At 42.3% G+C, this 16,278-nt stretch overlaps 1 protein-coding gene across 2 annotated transcripts in view; it reads left to right on the top strand.

Annotated features, from left to right (window-relative positions):
* The window catches only part of ZDHHC14 (zinc finger DHHC-type palmitoyltransferase 14), a 165,567-nt gene that overhangs the window by 118,841 nt on the left and 30,448 nt on the right, over positions 1-16,278 (top strand). For both annotated transcript variants that reach the window (XM_050949998.1, XM_050949997.1), the window contains exon 4: positions 8,218-8,355. In XM_050949998.1, coding sequence (XP_050805955.1) covers positions 8,218-8,355 — 138 coding nt within the window. The remainder of the gene's footprint in view (positions 1-8,217; positions 8,356-16,278) is intronic.

Raw genomic sequence — 16,278 nt, 5'->3', positions numbered from 1 at the left:
AACTCCCACACAAGCTAACATATCAATTATATTTTGAACACAACCATCATACGTAAATTAATCCACCAATACCACAAATTTATGACAGTCAAAGTTATCATTCACTAGCATAGTAAGACATGGTAGGTGGTCCATAAGAATGGCGTAGGAACAAGTTTACTAACCAGCTGATCGAGATTGTTCAGACATGTCCACATCATCATCTTCAAAGTCATTGCCTTCTGAGGAGTATTTTTCATAGCGTTGTTTAATTCTGACAACCAGACCTTCCATCTTTTTGTTGCACTGTTTTACATTTGGCATGTGTTCCTTTTTTATTCATTGGTACAGGAATTTCTTGAAAATATTCCCTGATAAGGTCTCTTTATGACCTGCAGACATGGCGGGTTTTTTTCCCCTTCGGTTCCAAGGTGTTGATGTCAGCACTAGAGGCTGCACTCTGAAGAATTTTGCCCCTTGTTCCCACAGTGTCCTGCTTTGACACCAGCATTGCTCCTTTCTGGTTGCAGACTCTGCTCCATAACTCCCTGGTGCCAACCCACCTCTGCCACTACCCCCAGAAAAATGAAAACTAACAATCCAAGACTACTACTTGTGTAACCGACTTTTGCACTGCAGTATTTTGTTTGTTTGGAGGGAAGCAGTTGACTAATGGGTTTCTGTTTGTGCCTCTGTGTATGCATGCAAGGAGATAAAACAGGGCCATTTATTAAGGTTTCCAGAACCATCTAGAAGCAAGAAGTGGTAGTTACTAGGCAGATCAGTGTTTTTCTATTAGCTGGAGAGTAAGTTTCCATGGTGGGTAGAGTCATAAATATTCATAATTTGAGAACCAAGCCAGTCAGAGCTCAGGTACAAAGAAGCTATAAAAATAGGCGTATGAGACCACTTAGGTGGGCTCAGTGGATGATTGTGATGAGACACATCATGGTGTCTCCTCGAGTCAGAGACTGGGTCCCAGTGTCCATGATGACTTTGCCAGTCTCTTGCACATATTTTGGGTCCCCTATAGGATCAAGTTCTTAATACAGTACATGACCTACATCAGAAGTTAGAATCAGGTCGAAAACATCTTTCATAATATAAAAAAGCAGCCTTTAACTCAATTTTTTTTTACAGAGGTTCATGGGTGTAGCATATTTTTTAATGTGTTTTAAGTGGTAATAAGTTTAGACCTTAACATATTTTGTATAAAATGAAATCTGAATTTAAAACAGGTTTATTTTTAAAAAGAGAAACTTCTTATAGTAACAAAATAAAATCTGATTTACATTTAAAACAATTTCTTTTCCCCCCAAAAAACATTATTTTTTATTTTTTATCCCCCTTGCCTTGTTTTCATTCATGTAGTCCTGTGTGATGAGAACCACATTAATGCAAAGGACTTCAGCCCCGGGTGTAGGGGGGAGGGTAAAGCTGAAGCCCGGGAGGGATGACCTGTAAACTGAGCCCCGCTACCCAGGGCTGAAGCCGAAGCCTGAGCCCCACCACTCTAACGCCAGCCCTGACGACCGCATTAAAACAGGGTCATGACCCACTTTGGCATCCCAGTCCACAGTTTGAGAACCCCTGTCCTCCTCCTTTACCTGCCACCCTATATGGAAAAGATGACTAGGACACACCGAGCCAAAATTTTCAGCCAGCACTTAGCTGGCTGTGTTTTGATCAGTGGTTGGAAGGGAGATTAAATTGGGCCATACATTAGTAAACACTCAGCTAAATAGACCCTTCAACCAGCACTCCGTTGAAGCCTACAAACCTGTGATGGTGAGGAGAGTGAAATCAAAAAGCGAGGAAATATGTAAAATACAACAAAGATGGGGGATGAAAGGAGACAAATCTCAAAAGGAAAACACATGTTACTCTGTTCAATAAAATGTTGCTGTTTCAATTATTTGTAACTATATGGTGTTTGCTCAAGTGCCAGGAAAATTGAATCTTCTGTTATATTGGTGGGGGATAAGGGTAACCATACAGCTAAACAAATACACATTCATAACTGAAAGATGTACGGAACAATCCCTAGATTTCTAGCCTCTATAGCCTGTTGTGATGTCACATATCATTATGTCGCTAACTAATTTCTATGAAAAGGGATGAGGCCCAATTTATTCCCTTCTTATAGTTTTACCAATATGTAAACGAGCTCTCATCTGCCTATTACTGAATACTCAGATCTGAGGTACAAAATGTAGTGTTCTGCCTGAACCAATGACAGGTTTAAGGTTTGATATCTTATGACTTCAAGGCTAGAAACTTTAACTTTATATCCTTAGGAGGTGTTGATTCCCTAGCATATCAATATATGAGAGAATGAGGGTGTTTAAAAAAGGCATTCTCCAGAGATGCTCCATGAAATTTCCCTTTTTTGCAGAAAGCCACTTTTTGTACTCTAATGCTTAGGATCATGCCCCTAAAATGTTTTGTGTGTGTGGGACCAAATGCACCCCTGTGTTAACACCCTACACACTATTTTAATAATCCTTTATACAAAGTACCCCTGTGAGAGAGAATTTGAAAACTAATAACTCGCTGGTCATTCCCCCATATGGTATTGATAGCACGGGTTCAAACCCATGTAGCCCCGATTAAGCAGGAGTGGCTAAGCAGCTCTAAAACAAAGGAATGTGTGCTATCCCGTTTTACATAAAAGTAGTAAACAAGGTTTTGAGACAGCAAGAGAGAGACAAGGCAAGTCTGCATTTCAGCATACATAGGGGAGAAGAGAGAGCATGAGGGCACCTTCACCCCCAGACTCCATGGTGCCACTTTTACTGTTTGAATAAACTTTAAGGAGCAATGCTCAGAAGAATCACTTCAAAGAGGAAATGGACTGTAAAAGTGAAGGGCAAAAACACTCCAGGGATCTCGCTCTTTCTGTCTCGCTTGCTTTTTCACCTAGGATGGACGAAGAAACCAGCCCTTTGGACTTTGAGGGCAGATGCTGACTTGAGAATTTGGATAAGGATTTTACCTTGAACCAAATCTAATTTAAGTTTGAGCACTAAACAATGTATTATCTTTATTTATCTTGTAACAATTTCTGACTTTAATGTCTTCTTCTTACTTCAAATCTGTGTCCAAGTAGTTAATTGTGTCTTATTCTCTAATCAAACCTAATCCAGTGTTGTGTTTAAACTGAATTTTTTGGTAACTCTGTCCAGGAGAGGGCTGGACAGTTCAGAATACATGTTTTTGGGGAAAAATCCAGGACTGGGAGCATATCAGGGTCACCATGCAAATGATAATCAAGGCTGGTGAAAGTCAGACTGTTGACTGGAGTGTTGCTGGCAGGTTGCAGCTATACACAGACATTCAGTGTGTGACCTGCATGCTGTTTAGCTGTTTGTTAGGGGCCCAGGTTGTGAACTGCAGCAGCAAAACATGGTGAAGCACCCAAGGTTGCAGGGCAGTTAGTGCCACAACCACTCTCTAGTCTGGATTGCACCATAGGAGGTGGTAGTAGCATAGTCAAAACAGGATTTATACATAGCATGCTGTTTACTCTCTAAGCACTGGTGTAACAGTTTTAAGTAAGTCTCAAGTATGGTGGCCAGGAATAATCAAAAGAAAGGTTACCATTTGTTGTTTTCTGTTTGTTTATTTCAAGTAAGGGAAATAGAAGTATCAAGGCCTAAATATGAGCACCATGAAAGCCATGATAAAGCCAAAGCAGCCAAGTTTGGGAGCTACAGCAGCAAAGCATTGTGAGGCACCCAGGGTTGCAGGGCAGATGGTGACACAACCCCTTACTGGTCTGGATTGCACCCTGAATTGTTATAATTTCCATACCATATTTTACAATTATATTTTTCTCTGTTAACTGCTCAGGCATTGCATTATGTACCGGTTATGTGAGGCAAAGTGCACTATAAAGTGCTTACCCATGCACAATGCCCATCACTTTGAAGCACCAGTATTCTAATGGAATTTCTAATCACTTCAGGAACCTACTGTGTGTTCCACTTAAGCAAAGAAGTTAGGAGCACCCAACGTTTTAAGCTCCTGAAATATTTATCTTGATAAGACTGAAGATGCTAATTCTGAATTTTTCCTCATTCCCAAGAAAGTTCAGTAACTTTACCCTCAATAGCCACTCAGAAATTTGAAATAGATTTATAGCAGAAATGTGGTCCAAACAACTGTCACACAAAACCTTGAAAAAGCTAATAAATATAGTAAACTCAGAAGTCTGTGGTGCATGCTGTTTAATTTTTTAAATCAAGATAATCCTGAATACATTCTTCAAGAAAATGCTCTCATGTAGGTCTTAAACATAGAGGCACAATAAAAACAAACTGGTATGTTTGGACAGATGTGCTTTTTTTTTTGCCTTTTTTTTCCATAGAATTTGAGGACTTTCAGATTTATAGCATGCCTTTCCTGTCTGATTACAAATAGTCAGTTAGCATATGTCAGTGGAGACAGAAGTTGGGGAAAACAAAACAGGCTTTGGATAGGACTTAGTCTGAGAAAGGGAGAAGGCATAAAAGCATCTGTGTTGTTTTCTGAATCTTGCACTCCATTACAATTTAAAATTTTAGAGAGACAAGGTGGGTGAGGTAATATCTTTTATTGGACCAACTTCTGTTGGAGACCGAGCCAAGCTTACACAGAGCTGTTCTTCAGGTCTGGGAAACATACTCAGAATGTCACAGCTAAATATAAGGTGGAACACTGTTTAGCATAAGTAATTAACGCATATTCAAGGTACCATTCAAAGTGAAGTGGCCCATTTGCGGAAAGAAGAGGAGAGGCAGGAAAACCTACCCTGATAGATTTCTACCATCACCACAACTACACCTGTCCATTAAAGTCTCTCTGGAACACTCCCACACTAGCATCAAATTCCTAGACACATCAGTTAGCTTCAGCAATGGAACCCTACAGACAACTGTGTCCAGGAAACCCACAGGTAACCACACCTACCTTCATAGATCCAGTAATCACCCCAAACACAACAAGAAATCTGTTAGCCATAGCCAGGCACTCAGATATCACAGAATATACTCCAAGGAGAAATTACAGGATATATACATTAACACGTTCAAAACCATCTTCACCAGACAAGGACCCTCCACCAGAGAAGTAGATCATATCATGGAACGAGCCACCTAAATACAAGGAGAGAACCTGCTTCAATGCAGAAAGCCCCCTCTGATGCACACCCTTAGTTGTCTCCTACCACCCCATACAGGGTATCAAACAGCTACAATCTATACTTGATAGGGACCCCATTCTGAAATAAATCTTTCCTGAACCCCTCACTTCTGGTATTCAGACAGACCCCCCAGCCTCTCTAAGCTCATCATCAGAAACAGGCTCCCCACAGACTTGGATACACTAACTCAAAGTGGCACCAGCCTCTGCCAGAACAACCGATGCAAAACCTGCAGACATATCTCTGCTGCTGCAATGATCAGCACCCCCCACAACACACCTTTTAAGATCCATGAGGTCCTACACATACCTATCGCAGCATGTGGTGTACCTAGGGTTGTATAGGGACGGTCCTGATTTTTGGGGCTTTTCCTTATATAGGCTCCTATTACACCCCACCCTGTGTCCCGATTTTTCATACTTGCTGTCTGGTCACCCTAGGTTTACCTCATCCAGTGGCCCAGGTGGCTCATGAACTTCTAGCTGGAGAAGGCTAGTCTCCAGCCCCTCCCTTCTATATGCCCCAGAACCAGAGTCACTCCACCATTCTCTGCCCCAAGCTGGCTAGTGCCCAAAGTCAGCCCCTCTGCCCCAGCCCTGGAGCACTGGGAGGGAGAGCATATGGCAGCCCCAGAGCCCCAAGAGGGAGAGCACACGGTGGCAACACTGCAGCCTCCCCCAGTTCCGGAGGGCCTAGAGGGAGAGTGTGTGGTGGCGCTGCTGCAGCCTCCTCAGCCCTGGGAAGGCAGGCAGCATAGCCCCAGCCTCTGGAGCCCAGCGGCTCTGGCGAAGCAGGGCCCTCGGGGCGGAGTGTGGACAGGGCCATGCCTGGCTGTTTGGGGAGGCCCAGCCTCCCCTACCCACCGCCCATGTCCAGTGCACTAAATGCCCCAATAACAACCATGTGGGTGAAACCAGAAAATCACTGTAATGCCCTGGAATGAACTCTCACAGGAAAATGATAAAAGATAAAAACACTGTATCACCTGTGTTATGATAACACAAAGTGATCACATTGTATCTAACGTATCAGTCCTCATCCTCAAAGGAAGCTACACAACATTTAAAAAAAATGAGCCTGGGAGCTTAAATGTATAGCTTTGCTAGACACTAAAAATCATGGACTAAATAAAAACATTGGATTTATGGCTTATTATTACAATCTATAATTCTCATAGCTTTCTTTTGCCCCCTCTCCCACACACTGCCTTTCCCCCTATGACTGGAGGGAGGTTAATGGGCCACTTCATCTCAAATGGTCCCTTGAAATGTGTGTTATCTACTTATTCCAAACAGTCTAGGCTTGGGGGTGTCCAGACTGCCCGCCATATCGGCGGGTAGCGATCAATTTTTCGGGGATCGGTATATCGCTTCTCATCTAGATGCAATATATTGATCCCCGAACGCACTCTCCGTCTACTCTGGAACTCCACCAGAGTGAGCGGCGGTAGTGGAGTCAACGTGGAAGCCGCAGACGTCGATCCCGTGCCATGAGGATGGGAGGTAAGTCAGAATAAGATACATCGACTTCAGCTACGGTATTCCCGTAGCTGAAATTGCATATCTTACATTGACACACACCCCCAGTGTAGACCAGGCCTTGGTCTACACTACATACTTACTTCAGTATAACTGCAATGCTAAGGGATGTGAAAAATCCACACTCTTGAGCAATGTAGTTATACTGACCTCAACGCCCCGAGTAGACAGCACTATGTCGGTGGGAGAGCTTCTCCTGCCAACATAGCTACCACCTCTCATGGCGATGGAGTTATTGAACCAACAGGAGAGCTCTCTCTCGTCGGCTTACAGTGTCTTCACCAGGCGCGCTACAGTGGCACAGATGCGCCAATGAAAATTTGTAGTGTAGGCCTGCCCTGAGTAAGTTTCCCAGACCTGAAGAAGAGTTCTGTATAAGCTCAAAAGCTTGTCTCTTTCACCAACACATGTTGGTCCAATAAAAGATATTACCTCATCCACCTTGTCTTTCTAATGTCCTGGGACTGACACAGCTACAACACCACTGCATACAATAAAAGTATTGTTGTCTCTCCAAAGCGAAGCTACAAAATGATTTTTCGTAGCAATATACTTTTTATCATCACTAAATAACATATTAAAACTCTGAAATTCCACCGTACTCAAGGAAAATCTAATTCTACATGTATGGCTTTCAGAGTTACAAAGTTTTAACCTGTTGGCCTTGACAAACAGCAGCAGCTCATCTCCCTAACGTTCTTCAGAACTGTCACGGACTCTTACCACTATCCTTGCAAGTTAGTCTTTCCAGGCGACAGAAGAGAAGGACTTGATTAAGTAAGGAAAGGAAAAGAGTGGACTTTGAGCTGATAGTCCAAGTGAGCATTCAGATAATTACCACTTTATATCATGCCTTCACACAAAATGTCCCCGGATTATTTCTCAGAAAATAAAATACAGGATTTAAAACACGGTAGCTAAAAAAAATTGAGAAAAGCGAACCCTAACTCTTTTCCATCAACCTGTATTTCAGTTGTTTTGCCATGGAAGTTGTTTGGTGTAGAAGTGTTGGTTCTAACTGAAAAATAGCAGATCTGAGATGGAAGATAATCATGAACTGAGTAACAGGAGAAGGGAAAATGTTTTCTGCACTGTAATTAATGGATGGGGTGGTAATGGACACAGGGCAATCTCAAATGTATAATCTAGAAATGTGGCACAAAATTATAGTGATAGGAGGACTACAGTTCTGAGTAAAAAAGAATACATTGGAGACCAAATCCAGATAATTAAACTGGTACTCTATATGTGATAGTAGAAATGTGTATGCTTATTTCTCCAGTTGTTAAAGCATAAATTTATGTAATTTAACAGAAGACCTTCTCTGCCGTGCATTAATTTCTTAAATAATTGTAACATTGCATTAAAATACTGGGGAGGGCGTGTTCTATGAAGTTCTCTGACTAGTTTGCAAATACCAATTAAATCATGATTTGTTCTACACTATTTAGAGGGCTTTTCTCAAGTAAAGTAGCACTTTATTAATTATATTCCATTTTTTTCTACCTCTCATTTCAGAACGGTTTGATCATCATTGTCCCTGGGTAGGCAACTGTGTGGGGAAAAGAAACTACAGATTTTTTTATATGTTTATTTTATCTCTGTCCTTTCTGACAGTCTTTATATTTGCATTCGTTATCACCCACGTCATCCTTCGTAAGTATGCTGGTGAAATCAGATTATGTATATAGCCATTTGCTTGAGTTTTTATTTTTAATTTAATCTTTTGATCATGTAGAGTTTTGGGTTTGTTTTTCTACCCTTTCTCTGAAGCTTCAGGGCCCCCAGTGATGTGCTGTGATATGGCAATCTTAATTCCTATGCCAGGCTTCCTACAGTAGAACTTAGCCTTAATGCAATTTTTAATTTTCTTTCGGTCATCTAATGGGCAGTTTCTTTGAGGAATTGCTCATATGCTTTGCTCCCAAGATAATGTATAACAGGTAGTTTGCTTAGACATAGACATTTGTAGACATGAATAGACATTCTTGAATGCATAGACGTTCTTGAAACTTCCCTATGTATGATAGAGTGTATGTGATAAGATAGTGTAAGATACATAACCCTGGGTTTGATACTGGTTTTTTATTTGTATGCTGGATTGTGTTTGGAGGTATTTCTGTGGGTTTTTTTCCATAGGTGATAAATCCTACTAATCCCAATATATATCTCAACTTCTCATGATTGAAAAAGTCTTTCAAACTCCAGTACATTTTAATAAGGAATTTTAAAAACTATTGGTATCTCTCGTCTGTAGTAAATAAGAATAGCCACCCTTGAACTGCTGGGGATTTTTTTAGGCCACTTTCAAAATTGTGCCTTTCCTATTAGTTTTCTTTATAATAGTTAATTCCAGCTTTTGGTCTACCACATTATGTAGCTAGTTTGTTAATCACAGTGCTCACAGAAATGGTTCTACAGAGAAATCTGCCATGTGATTTTTTTTTAAGTTATTTGAACCCTACAAAAATGAAGCTGTTTTCCTTTTTAAAAACAAAACCTGAAGTAGCACGTGCGTTTTAGAGGAAGAATGGAATGATTTTCACAAGATTCCTAAAAATGTACAATATTTAAGATCCCTTCAAATGTACAACATAGACTAGAACCAAGAGCAGTTTGAAATGTGGGGAATCTGTGGCCAAGTCTGTCCTTTCCACCAGGTCCATCAGTTCTAAATTAATATTACTTGGAATACTGTCATTAGAAAAATGGCATTCATGCTCCTAAAGAAGGAATAATTCATTATTGGAACTATTTTTACTGTTACTGTTTAAACCTGTGAGGCTTTTATTATGCATGTGTGCACACACATATTTAGGAAAAGTATATCTATGAGGATTTTTTTAATTCATACTCTTATTTTGGTTTGCCATTTTTAATATATTTAATCTATTTTAAAACCTGACTTACTCAAGAGTATAAATCCTCTGCAGTTATGAGTTGATTCCCCTTTACTTCCTGCAGACTGGGGAGCTTTTTTTGCAGAGCACACTGAGATTGCTCCAGTATTTGATCTCCAACATGGCAGGTAACATCTTAAAGAGTAAAGGGTTTATTTGGGCATAAGCTTTCGTGGGTTAAAAAAACTCATTTCTTCGGATGCATCAGTATCTTCAGATGCATCTGAAGAAGTGAGGTTTTTTTTACCTACAAAAGCTTGTGCCCAAATAAATCGGTTAATCTTTAAGGTGCCACCGGACTCCTTGTTGGTTTTGTGGATATAGACTAACACAGCTACCTCCTGATACTTGACAACACGGCAGGTGAATTTACCATCACTTTACAGTGGTCGCTATTGAAAAAAATCAGTGTTTACCACAGTGGTGGTAATTAGATTAAGATTGGGGCAGAGGGTTTCACACTATATGCTTGAACAACACATAACACACTGTGGATGTTGCAAATATTATACAGTAAACATTAAATGCTGACTTCTGTAAAGATACCATCTGATACTCCACAGCAAGGATTCTTGCTGTGGAGTATCATCACCCTAGCATGAGACAGCAAAATCTCCCAAAAGCTTGTTTGGTCCCAAAGAGCAGTGGTAACAGGTAGGAGTTTGAGCAACCTCCACGCTGCTGATTGATTGCTACCCAGGTGCTTTAACCTCAGCTTTTGGATGTATCCTGTCCTTTCTTGACTGCAGTCTTCGAAGGAGCTCTCTGCAAAAGTTGTATCTAACTGCAGCCACAACTCTTGAGCTCCCTTAGTGCCTGTCCTGCTTCAGGTATTCTTTCTGTGTTTCTTTCCTTTGACAGCCAGTCTATTTTGGTAATCCTGCAATTGTTTAACTGCTGCTTGCCAAGAAGTGCTGATAGAGGAGCAGTCTCCAGGAACCTCAGTTCCCTAATCCCTGTCTTTGTATATGGCATTGAGTGCTTCAGTGCTTCGCTTAAGCACCTCTGTGCTTTAGTGTTTTCAAAGTTTCAGTTCATTTCCTTGAGACTTTGGTCTTTCTGCAGTGATTTGGAATTCATTCAGCCTCAAAGATACTTCCCTCTGTTTCTCTTTCAGGCTGTTTCTCCACTGCCTCATCCCTTTGGCAGCAAGGGACCACTCAACAGCTTGGCAAAAAAATGCCAGTTTGGCTGAAAGGATATGCTAGGAATAGCCAGTGACAGTTTGGCCATGCTACAATTTCATGGCCACAACTGTAGCTGTAAACTCTCACTCACTCACTCATGCCCGTCACCCCAATCGGGGTATGGGCCGCCAACCACAGATCTCCAGAGTCCTCTATCCTGGGCCATTTGCTCTAGCTGGTTCCAGGTATAGCCCATTTTTTTGCTATCAGCCTGAAGGTCGCGTCGCCAGGTGTTTCTTGGACAGCCTCTTTTCTGCTTGCCTTGGGGGTTCCACCGCAGTGCCTGTCTGGTGATGTTAGTTGGCTGCTTACATAGTGTATGTCCTATCCAACCCCACGTTCTCCTTCTGATTTCTTCCTCTGCTGGGAGTTGACAGGTCCTCTCCAAGAGGTGGATGTTACTGATGGTGTCTGGCCAGCGGATCTGGAGAATCCTTCTGAGGCAGCTATTAATGAAGGTCTGGATCTTCCTGATGGTTGTTTTGGTTGTCTTCCAGGTTTCAGCTCCATACAGGACTGATTTCACATTGGAGTTGAACAGTCGAATTTTTATTGCCAAAGACAGCTCTCTGGAGCTCCAGATGTTCTTGAGCTGTAAGAAGGCTGCTCTTGCCTTACCAATCCTTACTTTGATGTCTGCGTCTGTGCCATCCTGCTGGTCGATGATGCTACCTATGTAGGTGAAGGACTGCACTTCTTCCAGGGGGCTTCCATTCAGTGTGACTGGGTCATTGCTGATGGAGTTAATCCTAAGGATCTTGGTCTTGTCCTTGTGAATGTTGAGGCCAACCTGTGATGACGTGGCTGCCACTACGTTGGTCTTCTCTTGCATCTGCTGTTTACTGTGCAAAAGGAGCGCAAGTCGTCAGCAAAGTCCAGGTCATCAAGCTGGGTCCACAACGTCCACTGCATTCCGTTCCTACGCTCGTAAGTGGATGTCTTCATAATCCAATTGATGACGAGGAGAAAGAGAAGTGGTGACAGCAAGCATCCTTGCCTGACTCCAGTTTGCACCTGGAAGCTGTTAGTAAGCTGCCCTCCATGGTTCACTCTACAGTGTATACCGTCATATGAGTTCTTGATCAGGTTGACCACCTTTGCTGGGATGCCGTAGTGCCGAAGGAGCTTCCAGAGGGTCTCTCGATCCACGCTATCGAACGCTTTCTCATAATCAACAAAGTTGATGTACAACGAGAAGTTCCACTCCACAGACTGCTCAACTATGATGCGAAGCGTTGCTATCTGGTCCGTGCATGATCTGTTCTGCCGGAAACCTGCCTGTTCATCTCGTAGCTGTGGATCGACGGCATCCTTCATTCTCTCTAAGAGGACTTGGTTGAAGACCTTCCCTGGCACCGACAGGAGTGTGATTCCTCTATAATTGGCACAGTTGCTAAGATCTCCTTTCTTGGGGATTTTGATGAGATATCCCTCTTTCCAGTCTACCGGAATCACTACTTCTTCCCATATCTTCTCAAAGAGGGGGTACAGCATTTCCACTGAAGCATCCAGGTCTGCTTTCAGGGCCTCTGCTGGGATGTCATCAGGTCCAGCCGCCTTCCTATTCTTCATCATGGTGATGGCTTTTCTGATCTCATCTCTGGTTGGTTTATCGCAATTAATTGGGAGGTCCTCGTTGGCTGGGTTGATATCTGGTGGATTTGGTGGTGCTGGTCTGTTCAGGAGTTCCTCAAATTGCTCCGCCCATCTGTTCATCTGTTCTATTCCTGTTATAGACTTTCCCTGCTTGTCTTTAACGGGACGTTCTGGCTTGCTGAACTTTCCAGACAGTCTCTTGGTAGTATCATACAGCTGTTTCATATTACCCCTGTATGCTGCCTGCTCCGCTTCTGCTGCCAGTTCATTCACATACTCTCTCTTGTCCTTCCTGATATTCCTCTTCACTGCTCTATGGGCTTCAGTATACTCTTTTTGAGCTTTGGCCTTTGCTGCTCTAGTCCTGCTGTTATTGACTGCTGCCTTCTTCTTCTTTCTGTCTTCTATCTTGATCAAGGTCTGTGCTGTGATCCACTCTTTCTGCTGGTGTTTCTTAATTCCAAGCACTTCCTGGCATACTGACCTAAGTATCTCTCTCACTTTCTGCCATCTGTTTAGTACACTGTCTTCCTCTTCCTCAGACCGATCCTGCAATCCTGAGAACTTATTCTTCAGCATCAGTCCAAAATCTTCCTTGGTCTTATGGTCCTTCAGAAGGCTGACATTGTACTTCACTCTTCTGTCTGACGCGTCTATCCAGTTCTTTTTCAGCTTCAGCTTCAATCTGGCCACCACTAAGTGATGGTCAGACGCCGCGTCTGCTCCTCTTCTAACTCTAACGTCCTGCAAGGATCTTCTGAACTTCTTGCTAATGCAGACATGATCGATCTGATTTTCTGTCATGCCTGCTGGTGATACCCAGGTACTCTTGTGGATCCGCTTGTGAGGAAAGATGCTGCCTCCTGTGACCAGGTTGTTAAGTGCACACAGATCCACAAATCTCTCTCCATTCTCACTTATCTCTCCCAGAGCGTGGGTCCCCATGACTTGTTCATATCCTGTGTTGTCAGGTCCAATTTTGGCATTAAAGTCTCCCATAAGGATGATGATGTCTTTGTCTGGGAGAATCTCTAATATTCTCTGGAGTCTGTTGTAAAAATGATCTTTGTCCTCCTCTTTGCTGTCATTAGTTGGAGCGTAGCACTGAACAACATTCATCTTAATCCTCTTCATTTTAGTTCTGAAGGATGCTATGATGATCCTGGGACCATGTGCCTCCCAGCCAATCAGTGCTCTCTGTGCCTGCTTCGACAACATGAAGCCTACTCCCTGTGTGTGTGGTGCGTCGCTCATGTCCTGAATACAGCAACAGCTCTCCTGTCAACAGTCGTCTCTGTCCCGCTTGCGTCCATCTTGTCTCGCTAATGCCTAATAGGGTCAGGTTGTTGCTCCTCATCTCAGCTGCAACCTGCGCCGTCTTTCCTGACTTGTACATGGTCCTCACGTTCCATGTGCCTATGGTAATCCTCCTGGTTGCAAGAAGGGTAATCGGCTTAGTGGCTTCCTCACGGCTTTTACCACCCAGCGTCATGCATCTTTGAGTTGAAGACCGTTCTTTTTCCAGGGTAAAAGTCTCTGTTGTCTCTATTGTTGGCATTTCTGTAGCAGGTTGATTTTTTACGAGGTGGAGTTGCTAGCCCCACGCCCAACCCTCCTCCTTTATCTGACTTGGGACAGGCAGATGGCCCCAAAGGATCTCTCTGGTGGAGTTTGTAGCTGTAAAATCTATGGTATATTTGCACAAAAGACTATCTCTAGTGTACCGTGAGAGTCCAGTGAAAGCAAGCATCATGATTTTACATTAGATCCAGAGGACTACAGACATCCAGACTACCTGATACTCCAGAAACAGTCTTCAACTGGAAAATAGAATCTGAATCCAAAATCATCCTATCCAAATATCAGTGACCTCTGATGTTTTCACCCAGGGATGGGGGACCCTATACAGGAACTTGAAAGCTCTAGGAGCAACAACTGCACATCAGTATTCAACCAGCAAGAGAGATTCTGAATTCGATGAAGATCTTCAGAGATTTGATATCTCTCATGATGATCCTGATTCAAATGGCAAATTAGGCTATGTTTTATATAAACCAACAAGTCAGCGTAAGGTTGTCTCTCCAGAAGCCCTTCCAATGAGGGAGAGGGCTCTGTGACCCAGGAAATTCCTTAGTAGATATGTTACAGCCTCACAAGTGGTCCCCTGGATCAGGAAGTAGTGAATCAGATTTTTCATCACAGTGGGACACTAGATGTCGTTCCCTTCACTATTCACCCCAATGAGAAACCACTCATCTTTTACTCAAGACACGGAGAAGGCACTGCATTAACAAAAGATACTTATTTTTCCATCCACTGAGGAAGGAGGTTCCTGTATGCCTTTCCACAAGTCTGGCCAAATCCAGATGAGATAAATACTTGATCCTAATAGCTTCATACTAGCACAGTAAGGTTCTCTGATCTTTTGCAGATGGCCAAGGCCGGTTCCACCAGGATCAGAGTCCTAGCCGTGGCTGATCACTCAGAATCATAACACTTTACTCCATCCCAGTCTGGGAGCTGTGTGTGTGACAGCTTTAATTACTGGCAAGAGCACAGTAGGATTAGTGTTTTTGAACCGATGGTTTGAGTTCTCTTACCCTTGTGGAAACTATCTAAGAGAAGGACTTAATATTGAAAGTTATAAAGGTTTTCAAAAACTGCTTGACTACCTTCTTTTCCTGTATGATTCTAACTTAAAGATTAACTCCATTTGAGTTCATTTATCAGCAACCCATCGTGAGCTGGTCAAAGGTGTCTCTTCAGTCATTTGTTGCATGGTTCTTGGTGGACTGATTCTTTTGAAACCTTTATTTAAAAAGCTGCTGGTGTCATGGAATATTGATGTGTTCCTGGGAAGCTCTTTTTGAGCCACTCAGTACCTGTGAGTTCAAGTTTCTGATGTGGAAGGTTATTTTCCTAGTGTTAGTGACTATCTCAGAGTGAGATAACTTCAGGCTCTTGTGAGTGATCATTCTTTACCAAATCTTAAAAGAATAAAGAGCTGTGGACTCATCTGAGATGCCTTTGCAAGGTAAATGGAGTTCCACCTTAATGAGCTAACTTATCTTGACAATATTTTCCCCAGCCTTCCCTGCCTAACTCATGAAAGATTTCATTATGGGCATATGCAGAGTAGTCAAATGGTCCTTATTCCATACATTTACAAAGAACAGAAGCAATCTTATCTCAGTCTCTCAGTCCTGCCGAACCTCTCTTAAAGTCCAAATTTCTAGCATCTAGAGTTTTATAACTTTGGGGGCATGTCCCTTGAGTTGGCCAGATTTGTGAAGCTTGTTTTGTATTTTTTATTCATCCTACAGGCTGTCATTGTTGCACCTTTTTTGGAGGGAAGCTGTCTTACCCTTAAGTATACTTTAAAAAAGAAAACATACATTATAAGCTTTGGCTTTGTTCTTTCTGCCTGCTATAATTATCTAATGATGCTCTTTTTCTTTTTGACATCCACTTGCGCTGTTTTATTTCCAAGAGTGAGAATTCTATGCAGATAGTATCTTTAGAGAAGAGAAAATTACTTACTTAGTAATTCTGCTTCTCTGAAGTCATCATCTTGCAGGATTCTCACTTGACCACCCACATCCACTCAGTTTCAGAGAGGAAAACCTTTTCAATGTAGACTTTATCTTTGTATTCATTCAACTTTTTTAGGCATTAATTTTTCAGCCATTTTGTTTTTGTGATTGATTTATTTGGTTTGAGGAGCCTTCACTTTGTGGTAAATCAGGAAGTGTCTAGAGATATATGACCACCAACAGGGAGTGTTGTTCACATACCTACCTGTTGCTGGTGTACTTAAGGGCCTGATACCTGAGAGAAGTTGTGGCGTGAAACTAAGCCCCAAATGTGAGAATCCTGGGGAAAAAAATCAAGCATGA

This window comes from Gopherus flavomarginatus, chromosome 4, assembly GCF_025201925.1.
Source record: "Gopherus flavomarginatus isolate rGopFla2 chromosome 4, rGopFla2.mat.asm, whole genome shotgun sequence".
Taxonomy (NCBI): Eukaryota; Metazoa; Chordata; order Testudines; family Testudinidae; genus Gopherus; species Gopherus flavomarginatus.
Note: the sequence above shows the minus strand (reverse complement) of the source record. Positions and strands in the feature narration are given on the sequence as shown.